At 40.4% G+C, this 18,590-nt stretch overlaps 1 protein-coding gene across 1 annotated transcript; it reads right to left on the bottom strand.

The window, feature by feature from the left end:
* Positions 1-5,693: 5,693 nt before the first annotated feature.
* On the bottom strand, positions 5,694-15,496 carry LOC127578433 (uroplakin-3a-like). Its single transcript, XM_052030449.1, has 7 exons — positions 15,321-15,496; positions 15,008-15,151; positions 12,396-12,657; positions 11,356-11,438; positions 8,549-8,681; positions 7,202-7,404; positions 5,694-5,936 (listed from the first exon to the last, which is right to left on the bottom strand). Exons 1-6 carry the CDS (start codon positions 15,397-15,399, stop codon positions 7,224-7,226), a joined length of 882 nt encoding a protein of 293 aa, XP_051886409.1. The 5' UTR covers positions 15,400-15,496; the 3' UTR covers positions 5,694-5,936; positions 7,202-7,223.
* Between the last annotated feature and the right edge of the window lie 3,094 nt (positions 15,497-18,590).

Genomic DNA, 18,590 nt, shown 5'->3' with positions numbered 1-18,590 from the left:
TCATCTCATACCTCCGATCCAGGAAGTGAACAAATTAAACTGTGGAAGCACAATTTCTCAGGTATTGTTGTTGTTGTTGTTCTGGAAATTCAATTCTCATGCAGTCTGAACAAAATATAGATCCTATGACCTTATTAGTGACACAAATGTTGCTTTCAAACTAAAAAGTCAGAATATAGACATCGAACAGAAAATATTGGGGACAATGAATTTGTAAATTCCATTTAAAATGAGTAATGGAGATGTATCTGCATGTATAATATCACAATCTTCTTTTGCCACTTTTCACTGAATTATTAAACTACAAGTTGATTTAAAGTAAGGCTCAAGCTTTATCTCAGGAGCAAGAACAGTCACAGTTCCAACTGAAGAATCTGGATGTCTTTTAGAGAGCCTGTGGTTGTCAGAAACCTTTGGTCCAATGGGTATTCGTCATACAAGAGTTTGCACAATGTATGTCAGGTGTACAATTTAACTGACAGTATAATCAAGTCCACGATCCCAACTTCCCCAAGATCAACAGGATTGGCTCAGTTATCGTCACAGGCCATCTATTAAATAGATAGAACAGCAAAGTCTGGAACCACGTGCCAGCAATGGTCATTAGATAAACCTTATCTACACTATTAATGTCAACATTGATACAAATATGCAATAATTGAGGATAAACAACAAGCCATGTACCAAATGAATAGACTGAGTATGCATGTTGTAAATTGTTGTTTATAAATACTTTCATATTACTGATTGGCCAATGCAAAGTCCTCAAACAGAGTTACAAAACTGAGTTTAACAGGCCTTTTCATGAAGCTGCAGGGCATTTCTTCCAGCTGGAACTTACAACAGAAAGCACTGATATACACATAAGGGTTTGCACCAATTCCTGTAACATAACCAGGCAGCAAATTCCATTGTCAGTTATTGCTACAGGAGGAGTTGTGGGCTGGGTGAATCATAAAAAACTCAGTTCACCCATTAGAGAGAGCGCTGAACTAGTAGCCAATAATCTTTCACTTACAGCAAGAAACCAAAAGCAGTTTCTCCAGTCAGTGGCCCAGACTTCTAATGGAACCTTAGAGGAGACAACCTGGCTCCTGTTGAGGGATTAGCAAGAAAGATTGGGAAGTTCATGCACAGGACTGGTGCAGTTTTGGCCCTTTTATAGCTTGCAATCTTTCAATCAATTGACCACTACAAATAAGATCTCATTAACTTGAGTTGCAAGGAAGGATTGAAAGCATTTCTTGGAGCCGATTTCCTAATACATATTCCCCATCTATGAGAACAAGCCTGAGAGAGCAAACTGCCAGCATAAGGGTGGTTTTGCACAAGGCAACCCCTCCCCCAGAACATTTGCAAGTTTCAGCACAGCTACAGCCACTCCCGAAAATACATTTATTCAATTTATCACAAAGCACCATGTAAAGAGTGACCAAGTAGGAGTACCAGAGGAAGAAAAGGAGCTTCCTACCCAGAGGGACAAAGTCCTGTTCTTCCTTGGGAAATCATATAGTTTATGGAGTTGCAGGTGATAAATTGTCTGGTACAGCAGATAAATGACTAAGCCAACCTCAAAGTAAACAGAAGTTGAGGAAGGAATCAGATTTGGCTGGCTCAGAAACAGCACTCTTATAGTGGAGGCTGATGGCAGATACCTTACAGAAGTTCAAGGGCTTCCCTGCTGAATTACAGCACATTGACCTCGTTTGTTTCTGGATGGAAGTTCCAAGATCTGGAGATGCAGTGTAGAGCATAATGATGCATTAGGATAATTTGGCTCCAAAGCCAGCTGATCTCCTGGAAATGGCTTACATTCTCAAAATAACGTGGTACGAAGGAGGCCATTCAACCTGGCAAGTCTATGCTGGATCATTTGAGCAGTCACACCCAGTCTCTAGTTCATTTCTCACTTCCTCCAATTACCTTTTGAAGGTAATAATTTGATCTGGATTCACTATTCTGCGAATGAGAGATGGAGAAATTCCAGAACTTTGAGCAGAGGCATCTCTGCTGATCATGGCACAATAATCAAGGACACACAAGAGGCACTTTGTATTCTACCTATGAAATTAACCACAAACTTCTAAAGTTGTTTACTTTAAAACATATGGTGACTCAGTACATTAAATTGTAGTTCACCAGGAAATAATCGTCAGTAGGAAGATTCACGACTTCTAAATTTGGCCTGCATTAGGTGTTCCCTCTATTAATCCCATAGCTGTAGTCATTTTTGATTATGTGCAATCATTCACCATCAAGGTACCATCCAGAGTAGCTACAACCATTCTTAAGTTGCCATTTTTCTAGGGGTTAAATCATTTTGTGGCTCTATCCCCATTTTTGCAAGGTTTCCTTGTTTGCTGTCATGCTTTTGCAGTTTCCAAAGCAAACCCAGAATTCCACCCATATTCAACATGCACACAAACAGTTCCCAGCAAGAAAATTGGACACCTGCCTTGATTCAAGGACACATAATAAACAACTGCTTCATCCTCCTTTGTCTCCTAGAGCAGATAACAGGAGGAAAAAACTAGTTTTTCCAATCTGGCAACAGTTGTCTATTAAATTTTAAGGCAGAATGTACAAGTTCCATTATGAGTGACTGTATAAAATTTGCTGCTTTATGTTGTCAACCACCATTTACCCTGGAACATCCCAGTAATAAATGTTTATGCTAACTCAAACCCCAATTAATTTTGGCACATCATAATTTGTCAGATTTTATCCTTCGTCGTTTTTATTGCTAATATTTGCCCAAATTTTAGGGACAGAGTTTTCATCCTCCACTATTTCCTCCTTTTTTTTCACTCCCCCATTCTGGCTTTGCATTGACGTCTCCTTTAAGGCAAAATTAAAAGGAACAACTTGCTCTTGTTGCTTTAGGGTACAGCCAGCAGAGGGGGCAGTTCACTACATTGAGTAGTTCGCATGCTCAGGAAATGCTGAAGATGTGTAGTGGAACACCCATAGAGAGATTGAAACAGTTAATATTTCAGGTTGATAACATTATCAAAGCTGGAAAGTGGTAGAGATACAACTGATGAGGTACAGAGAAAGCACTGAAAGCTCCTGTGTCAGAGGCTAATCATGCTACAAACCCCTCCATATGGACAACTCCAGAGTTAAACCTGAAAGATCAAATTTCCTTGCAAAAGTGGCAACCACCAAATGGTCCAGAACTGGTAGATGCTGCTATCTTCTCTATAGATTGACGATTAATGTACCCCAATCAGGCAACAGTAGAGTTCCTATTCACACAACAGTGCACTCTACTCCCATGTGAAGTACACAGGTTTACAAGATAGCTATGCTGTTGTACCAGATGGTGATATTTGTTTCACTACAACCATGGTAAAGGAGCAGCAAATAGAAGTGAGGAATAAGGAGAGGACAAGTTTGTGTCAATATGGCATATATGTACATAATAAAAGCACCATTAATATAATTCCAAGAGAAAAACATTTTTACATGACAAATTTTAATTTGAAAAATAACAAGTTAGAATTTCCTTTCCTACTGCCAATAAAAATCGGCATCACACCAATACCGCTTTAAAAACTGCATTTAGATTGCAACCTTTAATAAGGGCTGTCCAAAACACCTGTATAATGACACATTGTCAGTTTCAGCAAATGCCATCATGTGGACCTTGCGCAAATTCAGTTGGTTCTTAGCACTGCAGATGTCACCCCAGGAGCCATCCTTTGAAAGCAACACATGCATAATACAGCAGCACTCTTCACATTCCTGGAGTGCTACTGCTTCAAGACTGCATGATGCAATGATAGGAATACATTGGAAGAATGCACCTCAGGACTCAGGGGATCTGGACAGGCTGACAGAGAACATTGGCTATTAGAAGACATCTATTCAAGGCTCGAGTACAGTCCATGAAGGCTTGCATTGTGTAGGTGCCTGCATTGCCAGAACCCCATGCCCAGTGGCTGCTGTGCCCTAAAGTAGGTGATATTTTCCACTCAGGTATGGAGATCAAGTGATCTCATTTTTGCAGCAGCAACCAACAAACTGAAACAAAGCCGAGACGTGTATGAGCCTGTTATCCAAAGTCACAGATCTCAGGGAAGACCCTCAGGTGAAGTCTGGCCTGAAGGTAATTCTACTCAGTAGACTAGATAGGAGCATAGGTCTCAGTAAACTCAGGATGGTTACTACAAGTCACAGTAGTGCCATGATCACCTGCAACATCTGTAATGTCCACAGTCAAAGTGTGAGGTGCAGGTGAATCCATACTGGAAGTTAGTTGTAAAGTAGAAGAGTCTGTCCAGAAACAAGTTTCAGGAAAACAACTAAAATTTGATTGTTTTGTGCATAAAAATCTTGACCTCTGCAGGATTTTTGTTAGCAATTGAAACATTATTCTGCAACAGTATTAAAAATACCCAAGTATTTTGTAAAAAAAAGTTTTAAGTCCTTTTTCCTGAACAAGTCAAATTTCCTGCTAGGCACAAAGAGGCCAAGAAATGAGGACAAGTTTGGCCTATTTTCATTGCACTTCCCTTTCCTTGGGCCCATAGGACAGGCACGTTGGAAGCAGTCCTGAGGGGCAGTGAACTAGAATCACAATGAAAGGAGATTGCACATTTGTGTAGGCAGCCAAAGGGCCAGTTTCACTTCACAAATTTAAACAGAAGTCTTGTCAGAATGTTGTCGCAACCAGTGGTGTTTTTCCCCCCCAACCCCTGTTCAAGTGGAGCAGGAGGACACCTCAGGAGGAACAAAGGCAGTAGTGTAAGGTGTAATAAGATTAAACTCAGCTAAGGAAAGTCAAATAAAATCACAAGCCTTGGGCTTCAATCTCAGACTTGTGAGCATGCTGCTGTCTCTTTCATTCCAGTAGCTTATTCCTTTATTGCTTCTGTAGGCAGGAGAGATGGTGGTAGAAGGAACAGACTAACTCAGAATTCTCATTTCTCCCATTTCCCCACTTGCTTCCTACAACTCATTCTCCCTCCTCCCAATCATTAAGGCAGTCTAATTTCCAGTAGCTAAACAACCAGCACATTTTTGGGATACTGAAGGAAACCAAAGCCACACAACTCAGAGGGAGGAGAGAACAAGGATCAGGGTTGAACAAGTTGCACAATACCAGATCTACAATGCTACCCTGAAGGATTACCTTCCCCTCCCCCCATTCAGATGGGTATACTTGGAAGTGGACAGCTCCAGGTGTGCAATGCCTGTAGACAGGACAATGATTTTGACTGTACAAGGACTTACTCAATACAGGAGGCCTAAACTAACATTACAGAGTAGAACTCACCTATGATGCATATTCATAGGAATCCACCCAAGTAATTTGACAGACTTCCAGCAGCAAGATTTAGTGTCAATTATGCTAATGCACCTGTAACTACAGGGACAATTCTGATATTTAAACAGCTAAGGAAGGAGCCATCCTTGGCAAATTTCTATCAGTTCCTGATAGGAGTACACAACTACATATTCAACTGAAATAGGCCTCAGTTATGACAACTCCATGATCAAGCTTGACAATGGCAAATTAAAAAAAGTAGATAAGCTTCTTAAAACAAGCAATTTGAAAGTGGTGTGAAAGGAGAACCGGGTAACTGTTGCATCAAGGTAGGTGGTCACTGCAGGATTACTGGAGCATTAGGACCAGAGAATTCCCCCACCAAAGTGGGCACTGGTTTAAAAATGTTAAAACACACCAACCCAAGCAACAAGTACTTTATTTCAAATATGCACAATAAAAAGTTAACCAAATCAGTTAGAATTCAACCCTTTCCCCCCACCCCCGACATACAGTCACCATGCATTACACAGGATTTGTAAAAAACAGGTTGGAATTCCAGATATGCAGTTTACCCTGGAGAAATACAAAGGAAACCATGTTGTATATCAGTGTTTCTCACTGCCCATCTGCAGATTAATGTCTTCGGTCCAAAATGGTGACCCTGGAGCAGCAAGGAAAGTCAGGATTAAAAACCATGTTTTATCCCCAAGTCCTGATAAAATTCACCTTGTGACATAGTCCCTCTCCTTCACTTGCCCCACACACAAAAATACAATTTCCTACATCATGAATTTTGATAAATACCATTACCCTGCTGCCGTGGGTACTACAGCAAGATTGAACAAAAAAAAACAAAAAACTTTACAGCCAGAAACAGCCTCAATCTCACTAAATTTGAGTTAGCTGGAGTTCAGGGATTACAATCTATTACATTCCCAAGTCCTTTAAGACTTGAGGCCTGAGGCATGTACACAAGTTGCAGCTTAATCGAGATGTTATTGTAGGAATTTTAGCTTATGCTTTGTAATAGAAGTAACCTACTACTTTAGCAATGAGTGTGTCATATTCCTATCCACCCACAGCAGCTACCATTACAAAACTCAAAAACAATGACTGTAACAAGGCAGAGAACCAGGAACCAAATTTCACTACGGATGCCTTTAGCAGAAGTTATTTTGAATCTTAAAATGAAGATTTGACACCAGATATTAAATGAGAAGTGCTTTGTAAATCCACCCATCAAGATGGTCTAAATCCACTAGCTGTAGTCACCAAGTGCTGAAGCACAAATCTAGAGGTCATCCCCCAATGTCTGATGACTGGACATAGCAATCCCATTCCTTCAATTTTTCTTGTAACCTGATCTCCCCATTCCCAACTCCTCCTCTCCATGTACGATGGGCACCAATTTACATGTCTTTGGAACGTGGAGGAATCCAGAGGACCCAGGGGAATCACCTGTGGTCTCAGGCAAACCTCACACAGACAAGGTCAGGATCAAACCTAGCTCACTGCAGCCAAGAGGCAGCAGCTCCTCTAGCTGCAGGGCCTTTAACAAACAACTACTTTAAGATACTAGAGGTCATGAAGATTAGAAAAGTCAAATCAGATTCTCAATCATCCCACCATAGAGATTCAGCCTCAGATTTCAATAACTGGTGTCCTTAAATTGTAAAAGAAACTGCTTAAGTCCAAGATTCTTTTAACAAATGTAATTTTAATTGGGGGAAATGAAATATGGAGGATTCAAAGTACATTATATGCTCTAAATGTAATCAAGAGTTCTTTAAACCAGCTATTGGGTTGAATCCCCCTCCTTTTTCTTCCCCCCCCCCACCCAAAAAAAACCTTTTCACGATAGCTTAAGCTTCCAAACACACAGCCCGAGAGCATCACAGCAACAAACAGGAATGTGCACACACTTACATCTTGGACTTTTCCCATGACCTTACACAGGTGCTTGAGATGATGTTTCAACAACTTGATAATGTGATTGCTCAGGAGATTTTTGGGCAGCAGGTTTGAGTCCTCCTGTAGGGAGAACTTCAGCATAGCCTTCATTTTTCTGATGCGTGATGTAGCTCCTTGGAGCTGGTTGCTGTTCCATTGCAGGACACTCTTCTTTCATACTACAGAAGTTACAGCAGATTGTCAACATTAAATCCAATTTTGTTAAGTGTGTGATGTGAACAAGCACCACCAGCATGATAGCTGGTTCCAAATCACCAGTCAATTTTCAGAAGTGGTGCATCCCACTCCCTCCAATCCAAGGATCACATTATATGAATTTCCATGAACAAACTTTCAAACAAATTCCAATACTTCATGTGGTCTTGAGAGTCAAGATAATTACCTTTAGCCAATAATTAGGAAAGTTCTTAGAGGCATGTCAACTGCTTCAGAGATAGATTAGAGATGTGGTAGTGGACTGGTAACCTTGATTAAATACATTGGGTGAGCAAGCTCAAAACCTGCTTCTAAGTTTTAAACCAGAAAGCTTAGATTGTTCATTATTACCCTTTTAGGCAAGGAAACTGACAGCTTTTTGCAGATAACAGCAGTCCATAAACATGAACAAGGTTGCAAAACAAATGAGCATGTCTGATTACACTCCAGTAATTACTGCAAAATATAGGAAGTCACAAGGCCTAGACTGAGTTTGGTTACAACACTAAGGCCCCTCTTTATACTCAAGCTAGGCATGAGAAAATTGTGTACAAAGCCCTGCTTTAAACAGATACCTTGGAGAGTGGGCAATTCTGCCACCATGAAGCTTCAGCAAACAAAAGGTTGTTGGATTTGGGACAAGACCAAGTTTTGCTTCTTGCCAACTTGAATCTGCCTTTATTCAATTGGTACCTGACCCTTTGGTTTTTTGGGGGGAGGGGAGGTGAGTGGAAGCATCTGTACTGATGCCCATAGAAACACCAAGGCCTCAAATTAAAAACAAACACCAGCTATGCATCAATTGTAAATTGTCAGTGAATATTCACTAGAATACACTGGCCTGTCAGTGATTTTACTGGGTAAGTCAGCGGAGAACCCCCAAGAGTAGGTGACAATAGAAGACCAAGCTTGCAAATTATCAATTTATTTGCAATTATAAAATGAAAGTTATGCACTTGCAGTTTTACCAAAAATACACAGATTTGTGAAAAAGATCACTGAAAGTGCCCAACTGAACCAAAAGGTAACTGACAACTTCAAACTCTACTTATCATGGCTTGGAATTTAAACTACAGAAGTATCAGTCAAGACATCTATTATACTCACCAAATCACATACATCAGCAAAGTGATAAAGGCGCACAGGATAAGAAAGAGAAGAATGACAAGAATAGTTGTGATCACCACCATTCCTCCTGTCCTCTTGCCTGGCCAGGTATCAATAACTGTGGGCTGAGAAACTGAAGACAAAAGGGTTAAGTTAGATAACAGTTACTGATAGAATGGATTCTGGAATCGTTGTACGAAATAAGCCTATGGAGCCTGGATAATAGAGTGAAGATGTAAACACTATAACCATCAAAATGATGGTGCTGCAGGAACAGTAAGAGATTCTGGTTTGCAGAAAGTAGCATTTAAAAGCAGGCAGTAAAAGCAAGTTTGCTCATTATTTGGCTTTTAAATAAATCAAAGATTTTGCTGTCCTCCATCTTGATGCAGTGCCAGTGTTGCAAATATTTGAAAAATTTACCATGAAAGTAACCCTACTTAGCGGCAGATAAAAATTTGAGGGGAATTACAACACATTAAAACTTGTAGAGCAAAAAATGCAACAATGTAGATATTAGGCTACTCTGGCATTAGGAACAGCCAAAAATAGCAAAGGGTATTAAGAGAGAACACTTAATGTATTCATTTCAAATAATTTCTAGCAATTTACCCAATTTAAATGGGGTGTAAATTCCAATGAGACTTATGTCTCTGTGTACTGGAGCCACACAATTTAACAAGTGTCTACAAATACCTGCAATCCCCATTTTTCCAAACCCAAATCCATAAACATTCAATGACATTGGGACACCAAAGAAACTATGGGAAGGTTTTTAAGGAGAGAGTATAGATCTGAGGGTAGTTAATATAGTAGATCCCACTGGAATATTTTCCCTGGTTAGGGCAGAGAGTGCTTGATGAGGAGAACCTTCCAAAAATTCTCATTTCTCAGAAATCTAGCATCTCTGATGTACAAATGTGTTCAAGGTCGATATTAATTTTTGGACTCTTGCTTCATGATGAGACAATAATTTGAGATTGTAGTTTGCACATTCAAAGCAGTAATACAAAATTCTACCCATTCAATGCAGCAAAAACACAGACCAGGTGCATTCATAATCCAATTAAGGTTTAACATAAAGACAGCCCATGGAGATTTATGCACAAAAGGAATTAAAATTAGTTCCTGATCACTCAAAGCTTACAATGCTGATCACCAAGGACAGTGGCAATAAAGGAACTAGAAGACATTTCCAGGAGAGCCCAAAAGATGTGGAGGGAAAAAAAACACTAAATGATCTACTGATTGCTAAAGACCAAGTCAGATTTTTCCCAATATCACTGGTGAAACAGTTTTCTATATATTATTTTTGTCTTTAAAAACATACAAGTATATTCTGGGAGATGTATATACAGTACATGATAGAAGTGGTACTAGCTCTATGCAAAGTAAACAGATTAGTTTTAAAGTTATTGCATTTATAAAGTCCCTTTTATATCCTCCCATCCCAAACAGTGTTTTTACCAACGAAATAGACTGTACTTATTATACAATAGTTATTTGTGCTCAGCAAGCTCCCACAAGCAACATGGGAATTACCCAACCATAATGTTGATTGAGGGCCAAATATTGTCCAGGGCATCAGAAATAGCTACTACTTTCCAACAGTGTCATTAAAATCTTTCACTTCTATGCAAGGAGCAATTAAGGGTCTTGGTTTAACATAACACCTCCAACTGCAGCACCCCCAATGCACTGAGCTGTCAGAAAATGCTTCTCTTCAGGAGTCAGGCCCCTAGACTAGCAAAAAAAAGCAGCATAGGTAAAACTGCATTCAGTTCACCAAATACTCAATCTGTTTAAGTACCACAAAAAGTTATCACAAAAGTGCCAGAAAACAAAGCATTAGGGAAAACTTCCAGGGCACCATTTGACTCAAAGGAGCAAATCTAGAACGTACACTCACGTTACCCCATGTGATTATTAAAGTACAAAGCAACCAGGTACACAGGGGCGGTGAATAAGTTTGCTCCATGTCCAGTATTGGATTTTTAAGAAAAAAAAAGATTGTGGAGAGATGCAGGAGAAGATTCAAGTCAACAGCCAAAAAAGGGCTGTCATGATACTTTAGGGATGATTTTAAATAATGTTAAAATCATGAAAGGATCAAGGCGGCAGACCTGGAAGGTATTTTCACTGGATTGGGACAGCCTAGAATGAGGGGGCTGAAAGTTGTAATTACAGCCAGATGGTTCAGCAGTTGTGCAGCTAGTAGAGCTGTTGTATCCCAGATTCAGTAAGCAGGTTCAATCCTGAACTTGTGCTGTCTGTATGGAGTTTGCACATTTACCTTGTGACCTCATGGGTTTCTTCATGTCCCAAAAGAGTGTGGGTTGGTAGGTTAATTGCTTATCTGTTTAGTCAAGTGGTGGAATCTCCCAGGATGGGAGGATTGGGTAAAGTCACCACAGGTGGTAAGTGCATAAAATGGGACTAGTGTAAAATTGGTGCTTGAATGGTTAACATCGACTTGGTGGGCTGAATGGTCTATTTCCATGCTACATCACCATGACCTGCACTTTTGCCATAGGGCATCTATCTTTCCTCCACTTTATGGTGCTTTCAAGCAGGACTGTTTCAAGCTTCTCTTGCAAGATACTCATCTTCATCCTTTCCCATTTCAGAACAATCTGGTTAGAGGTCACTAACCAACCTTCCTAGTCTACAGTGTACCTCTCAGCTGAGGGAAGGCATTAGAAAAAAAAAACAAAAAATCTATGGCAAAAATTCTGAAAAATTCAACTAGCAAACTGAGCTGCAATGATATTACTTGCTAAATACAAGTATATATGAAGTGCACTCACCTTGTAGAAGAGTGATGGAATCTGACCAGAGTGTTTCATTTATAACTGTATTTGTGGAAGAGTTACGTACAGCATACTTAAACCTATAAATGGTTATAAAACACCAAAATTAGAGCAAGTGCAGCATAATGAGCAGCTGCCAGCTTCAAAGTGTGAAAAATTAGGCTCAAACAATGCTCAAGTGCAAATGTCAATGACAAACATTCACAGTCCACAGTGAAGTGATAGTACTGTTGCAGTATTTCTTGCTGATAGACAACTCCAATGCAATCCAGGAAATGTATTTATACAATTAGCCAATGGATGAGTTGCAGCTTTTTGTAGGATTGGCACATAGCCAGAACCATTGCAGGGATGGAACATCTTTCACAATAACATTTAGGAAACAGTCAACCAAGTTAGCACTATTCTGGGCTTCATCCATACCTTGACCCATGTGATATTTTTCTAAAAACAGTAGGATGCAATACTCAGTGGAACAATTTGAAGTCATTATTCCAGCAACATTAACATCCAAAAAGGATCTTAGATAAGTGTCTACAGGAGTTCTTAAGATGTGGTCAAGATTGAAAAAAAAAAGGCAGAAAAATCTGTCTGCTACTATTAACACAGAATTCAGCAAAGTGTTTGAAATACATAGGTCAGATGGCATTTGTGGAAATAATTGCTTTTCAATTCAAGCTGTATATTTGAACCATATTTACATTCTTCACAATCCTACATTTTAAAAATAAGATCCATTTCACCCTTGTCCCTATGCACATCTGGTGACAAGCCATACTCTTAAATTCATCAGCTGGCAATCTGCCCTGTAGATAGTACTCCTCAACCGTTTTGATTTTCTTGCCACAGTTCCCCAATATTCAATTAACCTCCACAAAAAGAGGACATTTAAATGAAAAATTGCCTTTAGAGCAAATCAAACTTCCAAGGTCATTTAATCATGCCTAGTCAAGTATTTCCAGTACATTGACATTTGCAGTTATTTTGCTTTTACAAAATTAAGTTTCTATCAATTTTTTAAAATATAATTTCCTCACCTGTAAGGTACTTTTCCATTAAGTGGTGCATTACAGTTTCCCGGAACAGTGTCAACTTGGTTCAGACACTGAACATCATTCCCAACTCTGAAGAGATATTGATTGATTTCTGCTTGGATCACCACAGGATCTGTGCTTGCCATGAACTGTGATGATGTACACATTGGGATCTGAAAGCTTCCAGCACGATATGGTCCAATTTCACCCCCTCTGGTTTGTCGGTAAGAGTTTACGCTGCCATTGCCAATTTCATTTGGGATTGCTGTAAACATTTTTTTTTAAATCATCAATTCAGCAATTTATTAGAACATCTAGAAACACTTAACTGGAATTGTTTTTGGGTATGAATTTATTGAATGACAAAAAAGCAAATTATTTAGAAGTACTTTCAGAGGCTTTGTCTTTTTTAGCTTACAGACCTGAATTTGAGTGGAAATAGTTTCCATTACACACACAAAACACTGCAGATAAAAATCAATGGTACACAATACTGCAGCTGGAGATCAGGGATAGCAGCATTCCACTGGGTACTGGGAATATTGCCTCGTTTACCTTATCCATTGGAAGGAAGTTCAAGCGATCATCACCAAGGCAGCAAGAAATTATCATGCCTTCTTTTCTGATCTCAACTATAAAAACAAGGACTTGGCAATGGACCAGGAAAGCAAATGCAGAGGAAACACACAAGGGAAGAAAAATTGGAGGCAATCATTAGATTTATTGCAATGGATGTACCCTCTTTGTTACCAATCTTCCTCGTAAAAAGACTGAAGTACACTTTTATAAAATCTGTGAATCCAACTATTCATTCTGAATTACTAAAGCCTTTTGTAGTTAATCCAACAGAAAATTATCACAAAAAGCTCCCCTACTATTTCAGTTGATAAGCACAGGACAATTCTATGAATCAATTAGATCCCAATATGCCCAGCACTCCAAACTCAACAGAAATGTTTCTAGACCATGTAACAAGCTCCAAAATGGCATTTTTAACACCCAAAATAGAAGAGATCAGTGAATACTTTCCTTTAAGCAGTTAGTAACTGAAGTGAATGTTTAGCAGTTCAGTTTAAATCTAACAGTGCATTTTATTAGTTTGAACTTGGAGACAGCTAAAATCTCAATGTCTATTGTGCAAAGAAAGCACTGAAGATATACAAGTGCATCAATAGACACAAAAATCAACAAATTGTAGTTAGAAGTACTGTTGAGCTGCATTTATTCATATTCTAACAAACATGAATAGTAAATACAAGCCAGGTAGTATCAATGGAGAGAGAAAAAGTTGATGTTTTAGGTTGATGACTTTTCGCTACAACTGGAAAAGAGAACAAATGTGAAAACCAAGATACTGGAAAACTCAGCAGGTCAGGCATTATCTGTGGAGATAGAAACATTTCAGGACTGTGACCTTTTGTCAGAATGAAAGGTTGCAGAATGTGGTGTGCATGTCTGTGTGGAAAGAACAAGATTGTCCAAGTGACAAAAGCTGTTAGTGTCATCTGAGAGTGATTAATGCTTATTAAATCATAGTTGATATCCTTACAGCAATAATAGTTGAGACACTACAAATTTGCCTCAGTTGCAAGAAAGCCAAATTTCTGTTTGAAAATGGCTATCCAATAATTGCTGAAGACATCAGGGGAAAGCAAACAATACCACCTTGCCATCATATGAAAAACACCAGCCTTTATATTGCACCTGCCACACTGCATTCAGGATATCCTCAAACTCTTCAACGTCCAAATACATCTGCAGTGCACAGAATATGACAACCACTATGCACACAGTAAGCTCCCACTTGCAGCCAAGTGGTAATGACCAGAAAAGCTTTTAGGAATGTTGATCAGGGCACCAAAAGGAGGCAGTTATAACCAAAAAGAAATTGTGCCTGGGATTTTTTAAAAATTCATCCAAGTACAGGGTCTTTGTCAGTTTAACAACCTTCTCTATTATTATAATACTTACTCAGGAGACATTGAGGAACCAGAAATGACACTCCAAAAAGCTTCACGCCCCCTCTGGAATCCTGAATTCCAACTTGCGCTGCCAACTCAAGGGCTGAGACCCAACTTTACCAAAGAGCAAGAACACGGGATATTGCAACAAGTACTCATCTAAACTGAGACCAGGCTGCTGAGTTACATTTGATCTAAGAGTACACATAATATCTACGGGTTGGGACTTAATGTTTCATTTGGATAGTTTTGCTACGTTAAGGAAGTCTCTTCAAAACAAATTGTTCTACAAGTTCCAAGTTTCCGTCGAATCGAACTATATGCATTTCCACTGATCGAGAATTTAAAAAAAATATTAAGGGATATGGGGTTAGGGTAAGAAAGAGTAGAACGAGGTAAGATCACGCTGATCGTTTGGAAGTGGCCAGTAGACCCACTGCTGCTTCTTTGTTCTTTTAACTCCATTTATGGAAGTTTTACTACAGCCTCAAGACAGTGACTTTAAGGTTGCAGGTAAAGTGACATCAGCTCCGAAAGAAACCAGTTATTCGCGAAGGCCTTTGCTAGAAGGGGTGGGGACAGAGCCGGCGGGAAGAGACCTTCCCTTCCAACGGAGAGGAGGGGAGAGAGAAGCACGGATCGCCCAATACTCACAACTCGCGGTCGCTTGCACGCCAAAGACATCGACCACATCGCCACTGGCGAAGATACAGATGGGCTTGGCTAGGGTCACGGTGGTAGCAGTTCGGAGACCCCGGATTAAAGTAGTCGAGGGGATTTCCGGCTTGAAGTTTATAACTAAAACATAAACACACAAACATTTCAACACAACTTATTGCGCTCTCACTCTCTCTCCCCCACCCCAAAAATAAGCCATTGAAAATAGCCTGAAGCCGACGAGGTGAGATTGCACACACAAAATTCAAAGTCACTTGAATTTGAGTTTAAACACAAGCAGTCAACTCACGGGCGCAGAAGGTGAATGGGACCCAAACACTTAACAACAGTAAAGCAATCTTCATGTTAGCAGGAAAACTGGCGATCATTCCCAATAGGAATGGAAGCCAACGAGGAACAGCCTGAGCGAAGTGAGGCAGCTGCAGGTTTAAACCAGTCTGAGCACCAATCACAGCGATCGCCACCTGAAACCGATTTACCGCCTGCTTCGGGCTCCAGAGTGTCAGGAAATGAATCGAGCATTATACAGAATATAACCCACGGACAGTGAGGTTGTGCTGTTAATAGCAGCGGGTTTATTTGAAGGGCATAATAAAAAGGCTGCTGGGCGTAGGGTTGGGGATTCAAATAAGATCCCAGTACAGGTACTCTTATTCTGCCCAACGAGTAACAATCCACTCCTATAGCTGTGCATTCAAACCTAACATTGATTTGAGACATTAAGGCAGATGATTATCTCAGGTTTTCTGGGGCATCTTACTAGAGGGGAGAAGGGAGAAGGGAGAGGGAGGTAGAAAGACAGAGGTTTGGGAAGGGTATTGCTGAATTTCTAGCCTTGCCAACAGAGACAGCTGCCAGTTATCCTGGGATTGAACTTGGAAGTTGTGAAAAGGCCAGAAAATTGAAGGAGCACAGATGTCTTGAAGATTTGTGGAACTGGAGGTCATTTTATGGGGAAGAGAAGCTTAGTTTAACACCAGAGCCAGTGTGGTCAACAAGAACATGCTGGTGGGGGAAGTGGACAACGTGAATAGGAACACAGGCAACAGGTGACACCAAGTCACAGTGAACAGAACAAGGAAGCGAGGTTGGATGCGAGTTGAATGGTTTAGACTAGGGGTAACATGAAAGGACATTGGCCTGAAACTTTAATGCTGTTTTCCACACACAGGAGCTGACTGACTCACTAAGTATTTCCAGCTTTTTTCTGCTTTATACTTGAGGTAGAATAGATGTGTAAAATCAGAGTCACACAGCATGGAAGCAGGCTGTTTGGCCCACCAAGTCTGTGTGAGCCGTCAAACACCCGGTTACATGAATCCTATGCCAATCCCATTTTATTTTCTCCACATTCCCATCAACTCTCCTTAGATATTGCCACTAATCTATATACAAGGGGCAATTTCCAGTGGCCAATTAACCTACAAACCTGCATGAGGAAACCCACACAATCAAAAGGAGAACATGCAAACTCCACACAGACAGGACTGGAGGTCAAAACTGAACCCAGGTTGCTGGAACTGTGAGGCAGCAGCTCTACGAAGTGTGCCATTGTATAAGGGTTTCAGTAGAAGATGAGCTGAATCTGAGATGGAAAAAGATGAGGTGGAATTTAAGGTGATGGTCTGCAATATATGTTATGGGGTAGAAAGAGGAAACTGGCAAAGGTGGGAGGCAACCACAAGGTCCAGATGTGGCAGAGCAATGCACAGAATGGTGAAACTCAGAGCCAGGAACTAGATTTTGGCAAAGCTGAAGAACCAGTCAAACCAGTCTGCCAGTCACAAGCACAGCAGTAAGTATGTGAGACAAATGCAACACACAGCAGCTCAGGCAGCATCCATGGAGAGAGAAACAGAGTCGATAATTGAATTCAGAGACCTTTCGTCAGAACTGTAAAAATGTGAAAACAAATGTGTTTTAACTTGCAGGAAGGTGAAGGCAGAGAGAACAGAGGGAATGAAAATTTTAAAACTGCACATGTTGAAAATAATGAAATAAAAAGAGAAAATCCTGCAAACATTGCCTGACCTGCTGTATTTTACTAGACTTTGTGTTTTTAGAGCAGAGGGAATCCCTTAAGGAGGATATTTTGAAAGGAACAGGCATTTAGGAAACAAATAATATGTTAGTCTTTATTATGGGAGGATTTGAATACAAGAGTAAGAAATTAAAACAGAAAATGCTGGAAGTACTCAGCAGGCCAAGCCCCATCAGTTGAAAGAGACACTGTTAATGTTTCAGGTCTGAGGCCCTTCGTCAGAACTGGGAAAGAGAGAAAACAAATTAGTTTAAGTAGCAGAGGGTTGGAGATGTGGTGGGTAAGGGAATATCTCTGATAGGAAAGGACCAGATGACCTAATGTGACAATTAAGGGGCCATTAACATCAGGTTAAGCTTCTCTGTGTGTGCAGTAACTCGTGAATGGTAAGGCAGTGGGACATGCCCAACAGGTCAGACTTATGAAAAAAGAAAAACTGAGCCAAAGTCGTGACAAACAGAAATGGCTAAATTTGATATCGAGAGAGTTATCTAAAAAAATTGAAATTCAGTTCTGCAGGCTGCAATAAGCTCCATTTTGACGGGGAGTGAGCCTACTGCACCAAGCGAACCCAGGTGATCCATGATTTAAGGAATCTTTTTTTGTATTCATTTTTGGGATTTGGGCATTTTGGCAAGGCAAGTGTTTATTGCCCAACCCTAACTGTACTTGAGAAGGTGACGGTGGCACTGCTGTACTCCTTCTGATGAAGGTACTCTCACAGTGCTGTTGCAAAGGTGAGGGGAGTTCCAGGATGTAGATCTAGTGACAATGACGGACTGTGATATATTTCCAGGTCAGGGTGAAGAATGACTTGGAGGGGAACCTGTAGGTGGTGGTGTACCCAGTTGGCTGTAGAGATTGCAGGTTTTGGAGGTACTATTAGATTACCCTGAGTAGTAACTGCAGTGCATTTTGCAGATGCTTCACACTGCAGGTCCTCTGTACTGGTGTGGAGGGAATGAATGTTTTGGATGGTTGATGGGGTGCCATCACTGCTCAGTGGTGACCCCGGGATACTGATGATAGGGAACTCAGCAGCGGTAATGCCATGGAATGTCAAGGGTAGGTGGTTAAGGCCTCTCCTGTTGGAGACGGTCATTGTCTGACACTTCCAAGGCACGATTGTTACTTGCCAACTATCGGCCCATGCCGACATGTTGTCTAGGACTTGCTTCATGCAGGCATGGTCTGCTTCATTTGCTAAGAAGCTGCAAATGATCATCCCAGAGTCTGCTCGGGGAGCACAACAAGAACATTGACCCATTGCTTCCTGCTAAACCAATGAAGTTCAGTGTAAGCTCAAGGAGTAACATTACAGCCTAAAAGTTCCTTAGGACCAAAGAAGGCAAATTAAACATGTATCCTACAGGGGTTTGATGCCAGTGTGTTGTCTCCCCCATCCATGCAATACCCTATCCTGCAGGAAATCCAAGATTCTCTTATGTTAGTCAAGTCTCTCATAAACTCTACAACCTGTGCACAAAGAACCTAAGTTTGGCATCAAATTTCAAGTTA

Source organism: Pristis pectinata, chromosome 15 (assembly GCF_009764475.1).
Source record: "Pristis pectinata isolate sPriPec2 chromosome 15, sPriPec2.1.pri, whole genome shotgun sequence".
Lineage (NCBI taxonomy): Eukaryota > Metazoa > Chordata > Chondrichthyes > Rhinopristiformes > Pristidae > Pristis > Pristis pectinata.
The sequence above is the reverse complement of the archived record's forward strand: the minus strand, read 5'-3'. Positions and strand labels throughout refer to the sequence as shown.

Excerpts from the sequence above, each read along its gene's own strand:
- LOC127578433 (XM_052030449.1), bottom strand. The coding sequence starts at position 15,399 with ATGATCGCCAGTTTTCCTGCTAACATGAAGATTGCTTTACTGTTGTTA. Across the intron at positions 11,439-12,395 it reads AATGGAAAAGTACCTTACAG|GTTTAAGTATGCTGTACGTA; the intron begins GTGAGGAAATTA and ends AACCATTTATAG. Across the intron at positions 7,405-8,548 it reads TTGCTGATGTATGTGATTTG|TATGAAAGAAGAGTGTCCTG; the intron begins GTGAGTATAATA and ends TAACTTCTGTAG.